General features: G+C 39.1%; 1 protein-coding gene across 4 annotated transcripts in view; it reads left to right on the top strand.

The window, feature by feature from the left end:
* Positions 1–671: 671 nt before the first annotated feature.
* LOC306887632 (SHC-transforming protein 1-like) overlaps positions 672–18,154 on the top strand; it is a 41,801-nt gene continuing 24,318 nt past the window's right edge. Inside the window, exons 1-2 of one of the 4 annotated variants that reach the window (XM_079445527.1) lie at positions 761–1,000; positions 10,177–10,218. In XM_079445527.1, the coding sequence (XP_079301653.1) occupies positions 10,207–10,218 (12 nt within the window). In that variant the 5' untranslated portion in view covers positions 761–1,000; positions 10,177–10,206. Of the gene's footprint in view, positions 1,001–10,176; positions 10,219–11,678; positions 11,731–18,154 lie in introns of all 4 variants that reach the window. The other 3 variants (XM_079445528.1, XM_079445529.1, XM_079445526.1) reach the window with 3 other exon arrangements.

The raw sequence follows: 18,154 nt of genomic DNA, 5'->3' as shown, positions 1-18,154 counted from the left end.
TTTTGAGGCTTGACATATGTGACCCTGGACCACAAAACCAGTCGGGTCCATATTTTGAAAATGAGATTTATACTTCATCTGAAAGCTGAATAAATAAGCTTTCCATTGATGTATGGTTAGGACAATATTTGGCCAAAATACAACTAGCCTATTTCAAAATCTGGAATCTGAGGGTGCAAAAATAAATCGAAATATTGAGAAAATCGCCTTTAAAGTTATCCAAATTAAGTTCTTAGCAACGCATATTACTAATGAAAAATTAAGTTTTTATATATTTACGGTAGGAAATTTACAAAATATATTCATGGAACATGATCTTTACTTAATGTCATGAGGCTAAATCAGGAGAGCTTTAATTCTGGACAAATTATAAAATAACTGGAGTTTGCTGGTTGGCATGAAATCTAAAACTATTTGATGTTCAATATAAAAGAAAGAAATAAACTTGCACTGTTCTTAAACTCGCTTCATGTTATTGTTAACTGTGATTAAAACAGTAGCTTAAATAGGCTACATGTATTTCTTTTAGATAAGTAATAATTTCAAGTAGTTTCCTTGTCAATAAAGACCATAAAGGCCCGGGAAAGTCCATAAATTAGTTCATAATTCCTGTTTAAGGAAAATTCGTTTCTTGTTCAACTGTGAATCGCAGAAAGAAAAAAAAGAAAAACAGGTCAAGGGCGCGCGCTGAGAGAACCAGGTGCGGGCGCTCTCTCTCGTGGACGCCAAACCACATGATTACAAGCAGCCATCCGATCGCGGAAGTGCGACTTTTTTTGGACTGTGGAAGAAGGGGGGTTAACTGGGGGAGGAAAGGAAGGCAGAGCCGAAAAGAAAAGTTTCATTACATTACTCGTACTCGACGTGTAAATGAGCCTGGCGAGACCGGTGTCTGGACCGTCTTTTGTTCCTCAAATGTGATATTTTCAGCAGTTGATCTGAACAGTGTTGAGGAGAGCAGGACCGGAATCGAGGGGCCGAGAGGAGAGGAAGCGAGCGGGTAAGTTCAGGCAAAAGTTGACCACAGTCATGACTGTACGATCCGGGACAGGAATCCATACTGCCCCGTTCTGGAACGTGCTCGGATGCGTGTGTTTTGGCGAAATCCAGCAGTTTCATCTTGTTACAGCCTCTCGGGTTTTGAGTCTGACTTGAGGGTTTAACGTTACTTTTGTTTCAGCAGCCTTTCTGTTTTAAACATCGTCGGTTCTATGGCCTGTACAGAGAATTTTTTTTTTGTTGGCATTGAGCAAAATGTCTCATTATTACCCAGCGTGCATACTGTAAGCCCACATGAGAGCTTTTCAAGAAACGAGGTTCGTTTTTCAAGGTAGTTTAAGTTTTATCTTTACATGATCGCCTACAAAGTGCGAGTACTTAATATTTGCCTTTATGCGTATTTTGTTATTGAAATCGACCTATATTATGTTTTTAATGACTTAAACGTGTCAAATAACTGATATGTTGGACCAAATTATATTGTTAATACTGCTTTTTGACACAAAATAAATAATCAGTTGACTACAACAATGAAAACATAACACACATTATAAATATATTTTATTTCAATAATAATAGTGCTAAAATATTATTAATAATAGTAATTAAATTATTTTCAAAATTATATTAATTATAATTTAATTATTATTAATATCATTATTTTAGCACCTTTAATGCAGTGTTGCTAAGTTTTCAAGACTTATAGCCTGTCTGTATAATTCACTGTTATAGACAGTAAATGGTTTCATTATCGGTCGATTTGATATTAATCTTAAAAACACAAAAATTGTGTTCATTATTATGTAAAATTGCAAAAGTAACTGTTAAAGAACTGATTAACCATTTAAGTGGGAGTATTTTAGAAATATTTATCACACCGATTATCGGTCTATGTTATATTGTTACAGTGATGCAAATGTAAACAATCTCTTCTTGTTGTGAAAAGCAGTTGTCCTCAACATTAGGGCCATTTATCATGGACTGATCTCGCCAGCTGCGAATCCTACACCAGCATGAGCTCTTATCTGCTGCATGAGCAGCTGTCACAGACATTTGGAGCAACTCAGTCCAACACGAGGGACGAGGCTGTGTTCCTATCAGATTCAGATGTCTAGCTGTGACATTAGACCCCAAAACTGTACACGATCTCTAGATCGTACAGTCATTTATGAAACAATGCCTGTGATGTCAGTCTCAGGAAACTGATTCAGTAGTTTTGTTGCTGAAGGAATTGTTTAAGATGAGCCATTCTTGACGGCCTCTATTTCATATTACATGAGTATAGCCAAGCCAACTGGTCTCTTTCCATCATATTTTGTGGCGTGTCCTTGTGCTTATATTGGGAAGAGCTCTTTTAGCCTTGATGTGACTTTTTATGGTTTAATTTGGGCTTCAGTGATAGAAGCTGTGGGATAGTTAAAATTTAAATAATTAACTTGTAATTTATGAGTTAGAAGGTCAGTTACTTCAAAATCAGAACTAGGTGATTGTGTTTTTCCCCTTCTTAGATCATTATATTTGAAGAAGAATGATTGACAGTAGCACCATGACAAAGCCAAACAGGATTTATGACGAACTGACAGGCTTGCTTTATTGTAACTCTCTCTTTTTCTCTTTTCTTCTAAGTAGATATGTTATCAGGTTCCCTGCAGATGACACTAACTGGTGAAGGAAGCTCAAGATGGCTCACAATTTCACCTGATTAGAAGTAGGACGAACAGAGCGACAGTGGGAATTATTACTGCTAAATTGACTCCTTAAGACAGCCTGATATCACAGTGACACACACCTGCTCAATCTCAGATGAAAAATCGAGTGCTCAGAAAAGACATTTTTGTTTCTGATGTGTATCGATCTGTCTGAGGCGTCAGACAGGCTTCTGAACCTGTCAAAACAGAGGAGACTCTTATATAATCCCTTTTGAGGCCTCTTCCAGTCTGCTTCCATTTTGAGAACTTCAGTTGGAAGTATTTCAAATGATTTTGCTTTTGTGATAAATAATTACCTATTGAATGATGTTTGCACAGTGAATTGCAATCAGGACAGATTTATCTTAGAATGGATTCATTCTGTTTGTATTTCATAACTAAGGCCCAATGCGTTTTTGGTGATGTTATTGATGTTTTCCACTGTCTGGCTTCCCATCAAGTTTAGAAACACGCCACTTTGAGCTACTGTCCCAAACTTCCCATCTAGTCTCTGAGGAGCACTCGACAGGATATCGTGTTCCTGTGCTATCAGAATGTCCTACTGAGTAGTTTGTATTTTTGATAGCCCAGATGACACATAATTTTGCTAGGCGACAGAGAAATATAGTTTGTCTGGTCAAGTTGACTGCTTAAAGATGTTTCCAGATCTAGTCCTTTACGCCGGGCAGGATGTCAAATGGGTTTTTCCATGGGTTTCAGATTCAGCTGTGGCATATCTGAAGCAGTATTCACCACTGAAGGCAGCAGCTTCGTACCAGCCTGCCCTCTGGCTCCTGTCATGAGGCTCCAGTGTTGTCATCCTGAAGGTTTCTTTAGGAAGATACCTTTGTGCAGATGTTGGGTGAGAACTTTGGCCAGTACTAGAACAACTACAGCAGCACTGACGTGTAGGTGGTCAACTCTTGAGTCAACAGGATGTTGGTTAGGTTTGCAACAAAGCGAGTAGTTCAGCTGCATGTAGAAGAGTGTGGTCAGATAGTGAAGCCACATGGATGATGTAAAGCGATAATAGAAAAAAGTTGTGCTCTATATGTGGTGTGTAGTTGAAATGTCATGCTTTTATTACACACAGACCTCATGCAGCATGCATTGTCTTTTGTTTCTCTCTCTTCCTCTCTTTCTCACCACTTGATTGGTTGTCTTGTACCCATAAAAGTAGGGAGGGGGCATTTCCTGTTCAATTCTGACCATGTTCTGTGTTTCCTTCAACAGACACATGCACACACACACAGAGAATAGCTTAAAATTGCTAATTAAATAATAGAATACTGATATATTGTGCATTCCTTGTCTTTTTGATGCACATCTTGTAATTTATTTGGTAAATCATCACCATCATAGTTTATGGACAGAATTCCTCCGCTTCAAGTACGTGTATGTTTTTTTTTTTTTTTTTTTCATACATTTTGGAAATTTAATTTGCACCTTGTTCTTTTCATGAATTATTCATGCCCTGCCTTTTACTATTCCAGCCCTGCCTTTTTTATGGTGATTACTCAAGTTCTAAAAAGTTCATATAATTCTGTATTATGAGTCTTCTGAAGCCCCATAATTGCTTTATGAGATGAACAGACTCACTGGTAATCTTCCCCTGTGACACAGCTGTCAAATATTTTATGAAAGAAAGAAAATGATACAGGCTCAGAAATACATGAGGATGAGTAAAGGATGACTATGTTCATTTTTACGTGAACGGTCTCTTTAAAAGTCAGGTTTACTGTGTGAGGAGTGTTACATGACCTCTGACCTTTTCCAGCGGTGGGACCTTCTCTAAGATCACACACATCCTGCTCCGTCCTGGTGAGCTGTTTGTGGTTCCTGTGAACTTTTTACCTCCTAGGATGCTATTGCCTTTTGTCCAAATGGTCTCGCTCTGAGTAAACCCACACATGGCATACCCACTGCGAGAGACACGCAAGCTGTTTCTCAAATCCTGCACTTGTGTCCCTGACGCCTAGGCATTTGGAAATGCGAGCTCGCAAATGTTTTCCCTAGTTGAGATTTTGACAAGCATCCAGGGATGATTATGAGTTAAAATGCTAGAGACTTTGACCTACTTTGTGAAATCAGTCTGTGTTTTGTTACTCGTTTTAGCATGTGGTTAGTCTAAGGTCAATCCCACATTAGTTCTATTGTAGTGCCACATTATTTCTGCTTGTAGGTTTAATGTCACGTATTATTAAAATATACTTTGGTGCTTATTATTTTAAGTTTTTCTTGACTGTATATAAACACATTGGTCGCTCAGGATTTACACAATTTTAATGAAAGATGAAGTTTTTTGCATGGACCGAAGTAAAAGGTCTAGAAATTAACATATGTATTTAGGAAATACACATTAAATTGACCAAAAGTGGCATTTATAATGTTACAAAATATTTCTATTTCAAATAAATGCTGTTCTTTTGAACTTTCTATTTGACAAATGATCCTGAAAGCAAAATGTATAAGTATTTTAGCCAAAATATTAAGCAGCACAACTTTTACTTTTACTTACTTACTTTTAGTCATTTAGGAGATGCTTTTATCCAAAGCGACTTGCAAATAAGAAAAAGTAACTAAAACTAAAAGTTAACACTCTGTAAATACTCTATACACACACATTTAAGAAAATACAGAAATTAAATTAAATTGACAAATGCATACAACAACAACATTTCAATAGTAAACATATAAATGAAAAAAAAAAAAAAAAAAAAAAAAAAAATTATATTCAACTTTTCAACATTGATGATAATAATAAGGAATGTTTCTTAGACTTAGTTCACACTGCAGGTCTTAATGCTCAGATCAGTTTTTGCGCTGTTGTTCACATTGTCATTTAAATGCGACTGCCATCAGTCTCATGTGTGAACCGTATACGGCCCTGAAGTGACCTGCATGCGCAGAAGACGACGTGCCGTCAGACGCAGCGCACTGTGTTTGCGGAAATAAAAATGAATGTTGCTCGCGTTAGCGTGTTTAGCAATTTTTAAGTTAATGTGCAATCGTAGCCTAAATAACGAAGTGATATTATTGTCTATATATTGTCTGCCATTGTGATTTTAATCTTCCCGCCTCCTCCAGCGCAGAATTGTGATGTCAGTCGCATTTCAATGACGTAAAAATCGCATGAAATGCGACATGGCCATTCAGACTGAAGTCGCATTGCAAAACATCGGATATGTATCGGATTTAGGACCCCGCATGAAAGTGGCATGGGCCTGATTTGAAAAAATCTGATTTGTGCTGTTCAGACTGTCATAAGAAAATCAGATATGGCTCACATTTGGGCAAAAAAGTCGGATTTGGGCCACTTTAGCCTGCAGTGTGAACCAAGTCTTAGGCACCAGATCATTTCAATGATTTCTGAAGGATCACGTGACACTGAAGATTGCTGAAAATTCAGCATTGCCATTACAGGATAAATTACATTTTAAAATATATTCAAGTAGAAAGCAGTTATTTTAAATTGTAGTAATAATAATTTAAAATATGATTGTTAGTACTGTAGTTTTGATCAAATAAATGCAACCTTGGAGAGCATAGGAGACTATCGTACCGACCCCAAGTTTATGCACAGTAGTGTATAGTAGAAGTCAACTAATAGATTTTCTAGATTAAATACAAAAAGTGAGTTGTTATTTTCTGCTGCAAGACAGGAAGAGAAATTGGAAATTGGTGTTCGAGGAAGCGGGCACTGTGTATTTTAGCTAGACGGACTGCGGTATACTTGGAAAACAGAGAAGGAGGGAGAAACCTAAAATAGAAAGCTCACACTTTGATAGTCTAGAAGCCTTGGAGAATGCTAATCTAATGTCCACTCAGAAAAGCCAACGACAGATTCCCACAATTCATGCCATCATGGCTTGAATCTTGATGTCACATAGTGTGGATTTGAGTCGATAAATCCATCTTAATAAAAATCTTGGCAATCGTGTCAGTGACAATCCGGGAATTACTGCGTGTTTTCTGGTTTTGTTAATAGTTCTTGTATGTTGCTAGAGCAGCATTTTAGTATTTCATGTCACAGTTGCTGTATTTGCAGTGCGTAGAACACCTGTGTGTGTGAAAGGTAGACTTTTTTTTTTATATACGGTGCACATGTCTGAGAGAATCAAAGATATTGTAAGACCAATATGAAACCACATGTAAAAGTTCTCTGGGGCCTTTTATGTTGTTTTCCTGCTTCACTAGAAAACCCGCTGGTTTTTAGTTTCATTTTATCATGATTTGTACGAGATTCCCAGAGTCCTCGTGGTTCTGCAGAGGTCACACCTGGGTGAAAGGACAGGTTCTTCTGTATGTAAACGGCTGTGTGTCGGATTGACAAAGAGATGTTACTTGCGTCTTCAGGCCTTCACTTAATCATTTCTGAATAACATATGTGTTTTCAGGGGCATGTATGGGCCGTGTGTCTGAAACATTGCGCTGCAGTGCAGTTCAGCTCAGTCCTCCGGCCAACCCTGTTATTATGTGCCGTGCAGAAAAAAAGCAGGCTATGTTGGGCCTCTGTGCACTCCCAGAAAGAGAAGTGCAAATACGCACACCTTCCACTAATATCAACAGTCCACCTCAGGCTGATGCAGAACTGTGTACCTGTGGGATTGGCAGGACAAGTTGCTTGTCACTGCAAGGTTATTATAGAATTTAGAATTTGTTTTATTTCCTTTCAAAACATTTAGTTTCTTTGCGTTTTCACTCTGACAGATTAGATTTTTCTGTTTTCCAATTGATTAACTGATGTCATTTATCAAGGGTGTCTATCGTTATCGCTAGAGTTATCTAGTGTCTTTTTATGGTTAAAGCAGCAGTACAATATATTTAGGTGTAAAACTGCAAGTTATTATGGAAGAACGTTGTTTTAATAATTGAATCTGCACTGCACACAATGACAATAAAGATTCTAGGAATGTTCTCCACAGTTAGTATTATCATTTCATATTTAAAGTATCATTAAAACCATATTTGATTACCGCGATTTGAACAATTCGGTGGCGCAGTTGTCATGGCGACCGTCAAATCCATGTGTGTCAGTACTTTTTGAACATTCCAGCACATTTTAACAATACCTGTGATAATTTTGGTCACTATAGTTGTGATGATAAATTTTCATACCGTTACATTTTTAGTATGCACACAGTGGTACAAGTAACAAAATGGAGTACAAGTTTTGTTTCGGTTCAGCTTTTCACTGCAGATGAATATGATGTTATGCACAATTTTAGCCTGATTTTTCACTCGCCGACAGGTTTTAATAAATCGCAGACAAATGCCTGAGATCGGAGACAAATCGGTGCTCATTCACGCGAATGACAATCACACAGTGTGAATTATCAAAGACGCTATCTGAGTGAATCGCCGACATGTCGCCAACGCCCGCAAAATATTTGGCATGCTAAATATCTGGAGCTGTCGGCGATTCACAACCATGCTGTGTGCAATGATTTCTGACTAAACGCTACATCGGCGATGACCTTCAGCCAATGAGAGACAAAGATACAGGGCAGAGGGAAGTTCGGGGAGGAGTTATAGACCACAATATCAGTATTTTAATAGATAGGCCTATATGTAGGCTACAATTATATCATAGAGAAACAAGAGCAACATCAGCATAACAGTTACCTCTCTTTGCAGAACACACAATCCCTGTTCCCTGCATCTCCCTCCTGCATAATAATCAGTTTTTCTTTTTGTAGCTGGAAATCAGCGCACAGACAATTTGCGGGCTATATTTTTTTAATACTTCCAGTCTCGCTCGAGAACTCCGGTCTGACGCACACAGGTTTTCTCGCGTTATTTCCTTATCACTTCTCGCGTGTGTTTTGTTGTGAAACGTGGTTTGCAGATCAGACAGAGTTGTCAGAGATTTTTCCTAATGTGAAATCGTGCAATGTGAAACCCCCTGTCGCCGATCCATCGTTCAATGTGAACACAGCAGCCACTGAATGCTACCCCAGATAGTCATACAGTGTGAAAACAACGGCGATCCGACGAGTTTGAAAATCGTGCAATGTGATTATTTGGTAACAGGTCATAATTTTTCAGAGCGAAATTCACTTAGTGACTCATTGATAACAGCTTTACAGTAAATTCAATAATGTTGCAAAAACAAGTGATGTCCAACGCAACAGCCCAAAGAGTCATTATTATGAGCTTACTGTTATCAATAATTGTTTTTGCTCAATTTTTTGCCAAGAAATCTTTCATGAAAGCACTTTATGAAATTTGAAACTTTTTACTTATACATTCATGAAATTAAAATGATTTTATAGCCATTTTCCTACTTGGTTTTGAAATAAAGAAAATATATTTTAGTTTACTTTCAGATTTTCCAAATATATATTTAGCTAACAATACTATTGCTCAGTTATTGTTTCAGTTTTGGTTAGATAATTATAATAACACACTCTGTTACTGGAATTCTGTCGCATCGCACCTTGTTAGGACATGGTGTAAACTTTTATGTAAAATAAAAAAAAAAGGAAACTGTGATCAGCCGATTTATTTTTTGTCAGTCTAAGTGGGTGGTTCTTTCCTAAAATAAGCTGCTAAATAGCCAGCAACCAGAAGCCTCTGTGCTACTAGTCCTGTACTAATTACAGTATATGCAGATGTAATACATTGAAATTAAAGTGCCAGTCTAATACTTTTTTGCATCAGTTTTTTTGTACACTAATTAAAATGCTTAAGTTATTATAGTTATACGAGTCTGTGTACCTTTCATCCTCTGCCCACATCTTCACATCTGCTAAAGTGTGAATGTGGGTTCGAAGTGCAACCACAATGCTTTTTGAGATCAGTGCAGACTGCAGAGTAGCATCTGTGATAAGCAAAGAACACATTGTTACCAAAGTAACACAAAATGTTCCAGAGGAGTTGCTATTGGTTACTGACCACAGGAACAATTCTATTCTGGGTGGCTGTTTCAAAAATGTTACCTGCTCTGATCAACTCCCAGCAGGCTGGAACATGTGCGTTCTGTCACCCATTTAATCTGGAGACATAAGCGAGCTACAGCGTATGTACCCATTACCCATCCTGACTGGTCATTCCTTTCATTCCATGGTTTGTCTGAGCACGACCACAGACATAGATGCAGACATTCTTTAATGTGCCTTTCTCTTTTTCGGGGTGTATTTTAATCTTGAACGCACATGCATGTGTGCACAATCAAACTATCAGTTGGAACCAGATGGAGTTGTGATGGGGTTTTTTTCCCCCCAGGTGCTATGTGGAAAGCTGACTAATTTAGAAAGTCTTTTTTCATAATCCTCGACTGAATCATACATGAATAAATGCATACCTGAGCCAAAAATGTTTTTATGCCAATAAAACCCTCCCTTTTTTTTTTTTCTTTTGAATGATTTTGGCCCTCAGGCTAATCAAAGGTTTGCTGTAATTGGTGGCTTTGCTGATGTCATGTTTTGTTTTTAAAAAATTTTCCCTTTTTTGTGTGTGCTAATATACGTTTACATGCACCTTCTAGGAAAACTGACACACAAAAGAGCGTTTTCCAATGGAGTATGTGGTAAGCGTTTCCCCAAACACACCTGCACGCATGTATCCCGAGGCATGGAGGCTGGTCTTACATTACCCAAAAACCTGACCTGACACATTTTGTCTAGTTAGTGTGGAAGCTAGTAGGCAAACTTATAAACACACTTTATGCTATTACTCAGACGGAGAGCCAACTGACAGGAATTACACCCATTATAATTGGTATGAATTCCTTGTCATAGAAGATTTGGGTTAAATTACATTAATTTGTCGGGTGTGCCTCGATTAGCTAGTTGTATTACAAGCCTCACGCATAATATGCTGCTCTTTCACTGTGTAGTATGTAGGTTATTATTGAACTAGGCTTTGATTTTGTCTTCTGTGCTTATTTTTAATTGATGTGAGTCTGGTCCATGCAGTTACATGGCAACCAGCTTTTTAGTACAGTGAGCCGGGTAAGAAGAGAACATCTAGTGCCGTCTATGAATATCTTTTATTGCATTCCGCACATGCACGCGCACTGTGCTTTATACACAACATTACGTTTCTTCGGGGAGTTGAAAATGTAGGTCATTAGATTTACCATAATGCTCTGTATCTCTCTGTGTTAGCTCACATCCTGTCCTTCCATTCTGAGATGCTCAAGAGTGTGTGAGTCTCTTGGTGAAACGCCTTCATGTTGTCATTGATGAGAATCATCAGCCTCTATGCCTAGGTTTACACTTCCAACATGCACCAGGTGATGGGATGGGTGTCTGGACCTTCACTTTGCCACGTGTATTCCCCTATTCTTTTCTTACTACTACTTTCTGAGGTGTGGATTTGCTTTTTCATTTCATTTCAATGTGTTGGAGATCTTGGGTCATGGCACCAGAATTGTAAATTAAAGCGGGGAGTCTGGGATTTGTTGTCTTTTCTTACCTGCTGTGGGTTCCTCTGGGGTTCTTGGGTTCATCTTGGCATACATCTTTTCAGTTTTGTTTGTACTTATTCTTGGAAGCTTGTGTTATAAATTGAGAATCTTGATATTGCATATTGTTTATTGTGGTTCTTGCTTCACTCTTTAATTTAAAATTTGCAGCTCCCGTAGGGCTCAACAATAAGGATTTTTTTCTGAGCCCATCACAAAACTTTTTTTTGTGTGTGTCAGGAAAAAACATAAAAATAATTGTAAAATATATATTATTTCTGGAAAATAATGGCATATATACATTATTTGTTAATAATTTTTAACCATTTGTCTCATGTCATCACACTTTCATCAGGGATGCACAAATTCTGGACAGTACTGATAAATCATAATTTTCATGTTATGGCCAAAAACTGATAAATGGCTGATATAAAATTCTGTAGTATGTTGTCTAAAACTGAAAATAAAACACTGAAATATAAAATCAGTGGATTTAGGCATCACAACATTATAATGTACAATTTGAAAAATGGAAATTAGTTTTGAAATGTTAACGGTTACTTTTTTTTTTTTTCTTACAGTGTTATTAAATTACATGTGTTCTAAAGAAGAACATATTAGATGCCAGCAAAGGTAATCTAAATGATCTTTTAATTGTTCCAATATTGGCTGATATACTGTCTATATAACCAATATACTGGCTGATAACCAATATGGTGACGATATATTGTGCACCCCTATCTTTCACCAATAATTCTTGTATTTTGGCAAAACCTCATCTATGCCAGAGATCTAAATAACATTATCGTGGTGATGTATTTACATCAGCACAATTTGCAAGAACAATTTCTAATGCTAAAGTTATGCACATGACTAATAAATGTAAGATGTATTTGTTTGAGAGAGCGAATGACAGTTCTGTCAATTGGCCCAAAACACTTCCACCATCTTTATTATTGAGCCCTGCTGTGTTTGTCTGATTTCTTCAAATTTAAAAGTGTGTAATTGAATCAGTTGTTTTTTTGCATTGATCATGTGTTTGTTTAGCCTGTTGTAAATGTTTGTCTGCATTAATTAATTTCTTGTGATTGTCGAGCTGTATTTCCTTCCTATATGCGTTTTGCATATTCTCTCTCTCTCTCTCTCTGTCTCTCTCTCTCTCTCTCTCTGTCTCTCTCTCTCTGTCTGTCTCTCTCTCTCTCTCCCTCTCTCCCTCTCCCCCTCCCCACCTGTCTTCTCTGATTGTGTGTGCTCGCCAGACATGCCCATGCCCTGGAGCCATGCAACCATGTTTAAGTTCGAATATTCCTTCCCTCCAGACGTTTCTGATGGACATTTCAGCACAGAGAAGTGACAGGGAAGAAGCGGCGCAAAAAAAAGAATTGATGCACCTTTGCAGCATTCGCAGTCCCTCGTGTCCTTAGAAAGCAAGAGCGCAGACCGAGTGCACTCTGGGATTTGTAGTTCAGCTGACTCTTCCTGGTAGCACTGAATTCAGGTCACTCGACTGAATGACTCTCAAATCAAGTCTCTTGTCATTCCGACACATCGATTAGACGCTTATTGCTTGGTTGGTCTGGATTTGTAAGCGCATACTCTAAGATAACCTTGAGAATGCTTGGATTTTGCTCTTGCTCTGCATAGGCTCGTTGATGTGGTTGAGGATGGTTCAGAGAAAATTTTTATTTCAGTCATCATTTACTCACCCTCATGCCATTCCAACTGAATTAAGTTTTTGTAGTTTTTGTATATACAATGAAAGTAAATGGGGTCCAATTTAGTTTTGTTTTAGACCCCATTGACTTTCATTATATGAACAAAAAGCAAGAAAGTAAGTCATACAGGTTTAAAACGACACAAGGTGAGTAAATTAATGACCGAATTTTCATTTCAAGGTGATCTGTATCTTTAAAGTGTCAGAAATATGAAAAAAGTGTGAATTATGTGGAGGATTATGGAATATCAAGAGAAAGTAGACAGAAATGTCTAGCCCCCAACTTGCTTGCTCTTAAGTTACCATGGGAGGAGCGTTGAGGGCAGACTTCATGCACCTCATCTGCTTTTTCCCTCCATCCACTGATGCTCTTTCTCTCTCTCTCTCTCTCTCTCTCTCTCTCTCTCTCTCTCTCTCTCTCTCTCTCTCTCTCTTCTCTTCTCTTCTCTTCTCTTCTCTTCTCTTCTCTTCTCTTCTCTTCTCTTCTCTTCTCTTCTCTTCTCTTCTTTCTCTCTCTCTCTCTCTCTCTCTCTCTCTCTCTCTCTCTCTCTCTCTCTCTCTCTCTCTCTCTCTCTCTCGCTCTCTCGCTCTCTCGCTCTCTCGCTCTCTCTCTCTCTCTCTCAGCCCCCATCATGATTGTGTGCATTAGAGTGAGAGGTGCTCGGCTGCTTATGCATGCACACTCTCATAAATGCATAAATGACTGACGCTGCAAGGAGAGAGCGAGAGAGGAAGGGAAGGAGGGGGCAGGAGCACTAGCATCAGTGAGAGAGAGAGAGAGCATAGACCAGACAGGGAGGAGAGGAGAATAGAGGACAGTCGGCTACATCGCTCCTCACACACAGACAGAGGTGGAGAGAGGAGAGGATGAAAGACTGTGGGGGAAGGAGAGGACAAAAGAAGACCACTGTGCCGTTCCAAAGAAGTGTGGCTGGACGAGACTGATGCTGTACGAGAGAGGCGGCGTGACTTTGTGATTTTGAAGAGAACAGAAGAAAAGGATAAAAGCAAAGAGCGTGTCTTTGTCTTTCAGGGAGGGGGCTGAGCCAGAAAGCAAGTGAGGGAGAAAGAGGAGAAGGAAGAGGATTGTCTGGCACTGTTTAAATATTAACGTGATTATGATTTGAACATGGAGGTTGTTCGTTTTTACCTAAAATGTGGCTCTCTCGTTCTCTTTTTAATCCAAGGACTTAGTGGATGAAATATCGCTCTTACTTTCTGCAGCAACTACACCGTGAGGACAAAAAAAAAAAAGCTCTTTAAATTCTTTTACTTTGACTTTTTTGGATAACAACTTACGAACTCTTGTATTTTTAATGTACATAGTGATGTCTGTTAAAGAAACTATTTTATTGGTGTTACTTAAGAGTTATGCAGACAGAAATCAGGTTTTTTATGCAAAACTTAGATGTCTTTCTTTGTAGTGTATAAACAGGTGCTTTCATAGATATCGGTAGATATTTCATAGATATCAGGACTACTTTTTAGCTTTTGCTAGTTCTGCTGTCTTTAGGCTGAAGTGTGCATGAGTCTGTCTTACATGTGTGTACTCGAGCAATATTTGATTTTCTCATTTGGACCAGTGCCACGACTGCGCTCTGTGCATTGTGTTCAGATGTGTGTCTGGTTCTTTTTGAGTTTGGTTGCTAACACTGATCACCGCTGTGGTGTTTGTGGCGGCAGCGGTTGAACACACTGGCTCTGATCTCGTGATTGGATGGGGAGCAAGCCGATAGGTTTTGTGTTGGCGAAACTTGTCAGCTTTTGTTTTGGTTCTGTCATGACTCTATCTCGCACGTTTTTTTCTTCAGTCTGTTACCATGGCAACAGCTTCATTGGCATGTTAAGTTCTCACGCTTAGTCTTTCACAACTTCAGTGCTAGTGTGTTGCAACGTCCCAAGTTACGCTTTGAACGTGGAGTCTGGTTTAATCTCGCCAGTATTAGGAAAGAGTCGTGCCTTCAGATCTTACGAGGGTTCAAGGTGCTCGCTCTGAATCTTTAGTTCATTTGGTCAATCTCTAAAATCAGAGTTGCCAACATTGGACTTATTTTTTCACTGACCATCAAAATCATTGATTCATGATGTTTTATATTGAAATGGTGTAGTTAAACTCAGGTTTTTCCATCTGTGCTGGAGCTCAACTGCACTAATTCAACATCCGATTTACCTTTAGGACAATGAGATTAGCCGTTTCGGCTCACATTAATCAGAAAGACAAGGAGTCTAGCCTGTTAACTAGACCTGTGCTTGAAAATAGTCTCTCTGTGTGGTCGGTTTACTTGCCTTTGGTTTCACTTCAGACGAACAGGAACCTCTCGACCTTTAGATACAGTGCAGCCACTGTTGGGTTGGCAACTCATTCACTCATGTTTACTGGTTTCTGAAACAACCCATCATATCAAAACAGGGATTTTGCCATATTCCTAACCGACAGGTGCTACACCCAAGCTAGGTTACCATAGTGTGTTAAACTCTTATGTTATTATTTAAATGTTTTTTTTATAGTTGGATTTCTACTTCTCTGTACAGGTTCTCCTAAACACTGTGCTATTTCTGTGCCATGTTGTGTTGACGTCAATAAAGTCCATGGCACGATGAGTGATTTGGTAATACAGCCAAGTCTGGGACACTTCTGTCTAAGTGCACTGTAAAAAAAATGAGCAAAGCTGTTCAGACTATACTGAATACAGTGAGCTCTGCAGCACTAAACCACTGGTTCTGTGCCATGTTGTCGTGATACGGTTTACGAACTTTGTCTCGTAACTTATTGTGCTTTGTCAACTAGGTCTGAGTGATTCTCTTTAAGGGACCTCTGTGAGGAATCTCTCCATAAGAATGGCCCAATGGCACCTCTAACGTGGTGCTTTGTAGATGCAGTGGAGTGCACATAAATCTCTCGGGTCTTGTCACACTCCAGCCGAGATAATAGGGCCGCCTCGTTGACTGCCAGTCACATCTGTTGGAACAACTTGGGATGTCTCGCATTTGTTCATGCACATCTGAGGCAAGACACTCTGTCTCTTTGCAGACCTGAGGCTTCTTTGTGGTGCTAAAGAGTACAAAAACGATCAGAAACACCTGAATGGACAAAGTTAGCCACAACAATAGAAGCTCAAGGTGTTTTTGTGGCTGCTAATGTAAATTATATGCAGTGAAAACCATTGTAAATAGAACAAGACTGGATTTGGTTCAGGTCGGCTGGACTTGGCTATAAACTGGCGTTCACAACACCAGTAGAAACTGGTAATGGTCTATAAATGCTAATCATTTGTGAGGTTTAGAGTTACCCTGGTCTGTTAGCTCAGAACTGATAGAGGTTACCAGACTGTTGCCTCTCTATCAGAGGTTTTAAAGTGCTTTACACCGGGGATGAGCATTGGTGCGGTTAAATACGGTGTTTGACTTTGCTAAGTGACGTTTAGAGGGTAGGTTTTCACTCAGGAAACAGATCTATAAAGAACTGCTCAATCCAAGACTGTTTGCCTGATTTTAAGGTGTCATTTAGGCTAATGAGCAACTGATTGATTTTCCAGTTAGGGTCTAATGAGCAGATCTCTGGAGGCGGTACTTCAGATTTGGCCAGTTGGGTCTTATTACCGTCACCCTGACAGTGCTGGAACGTGCTTGTTTTAGGAACATCATAGTTCCCTTGCGGCTGGATTGTCACACTTTAACTTCTTCACAGATCACACCAAACAATCAGTGGTTCTCTAAATGGTGCTCAAACCCATGTTATCTTCTATACAGCCATATTTATCTTTGACTTAACTGTTTCAGGGCTTTCTGAGTCTAGTTTGTCCTTTTCTAAATCATATTTCTACAAAGTGTTGTTGATCAGGGTTATTTATCTGTGTGTATAATCGAAAATTAGTTGTTGTTTTTTCCCCCTGAGTTTGATGATTCCGTGAATTATTGCGCTAATTTGGAGATAGCAAAGAAGCTCAGGTGTTTGTTTTTTTTTAAAGGCAAATAGCAGTAGCAGGACAGCCTGGAGAACGGGAAAGAAGACGTGGGAGGGGGCGCGGGGGAGCGAGAGATTATCTGGAAGAAGAGAGCTAGCGTGTTGGAGAGGGAGAGAGAGTTGGAGAGGCAGAAGTTGGAGGAGGAGAGGAGGAACGCTGTGGGATACACTGTGTGGAGGCTGAGGGAGGGATTCCAGGAGAGGAAGGATAGAGAGGAGGATAACCTCAAAGGGACGAGCACCGAGGGCGCGAAAGCAGTACAGCCGGAGGTGATCTGGAAAAGACGAGAGGAAGAGGAGGAGAAAGATAGGGATAGAGCTCGGCTTGGCGACAAAGGTCCCAAAATCATCTGGAGGAGGAGGGAAAGGGAGTGACAGGAAAAGATGGGGATGTGTCAGCGCTAAGCGCTTTCAGATGTGTGATAGGACGTGAGGTGGCAAATTTGTCTGCATATACTCAGACTTCATGTAATCTAGGTGCTAGATAGTGTACGTCAGGTCCCCTTTTTATAAATTGTAAGAAATTAAGTCTGGCCTATAGTAAAATCTGTATAGTATCATATTAATATATTTATATATACATGATGCTTAAAACCTGTTAAGATAATCGTTATTTTACGTAATGTGTTCATTGAAGGAAAAATTAAACATTTAGCTGCACTTTAACTTCAGATTTAGCGTAATATTGTATGCATAATTTCATTTTTTTACCACAAAAAATAGGATAGTCTCAAATAAAGTGAAAATGAACAGACCTCCTAGAGGTCAACATACCCCTTGTTGTAGATCCCTGGTGTACATTTTTTAACACCTGTACTAAATTAAGTCTTTAAACCAAACGTTGAGGATTATGTTGATTGGCGCCAGTCTAATCATGACTGAGCGCAGCAGTTTGAATCATCATTAAATGATCTACATTCACTGGATCAGTACTTTTAGCATTTTCCATCCATCTCTTCCCGCTCTCTTCCTCTCTCACTCTATCGATCCGTCTGTCTGACGGAAGCCTCCTCTCTCAAAGTCTCAGCTGCAGCTAATAGGCTTTTTATGGGAGTCTGTCAGACAAGAGCTAGTAGAGTGGAGCCCAGCACATGCAAAGCGAAATGAACACGCACGTAAACACACTCGCATGTATATAAAACACAATAGTACTCTCTTTCACACATCTACTGAGACGGATTGTGTCTGGAGCACTTATATATAACTATACTAATAACTTCATGACAATCATACTATATTTAGTAATTCATAGTGTCCTGAGAAGCTCTATGCAGACTTAAGATCTGATGCAAAACCTACATGCTGTGTATGACAACAGCAGAAAACTTTAGTACTTTTTTGCATCTGTCTTTTCGTCTTTTCTCACATCCTGTTTTTGA

This window comes from Barbus barbus (assembly GCF_936440315.1).
Source record: "Barbus barbus genome assembly, chromosome: 21".
Taxonomy (NCBI): domain Eukaryota; kingdom Metazoa; phylum Chordata; class Actinopteri; order Cypriniformes; family Cyprinidae; genus Barbus; species Barbus barbus.
This window is presented reverse-complemented; position numbering and strand designations above follow the sequence as displayed.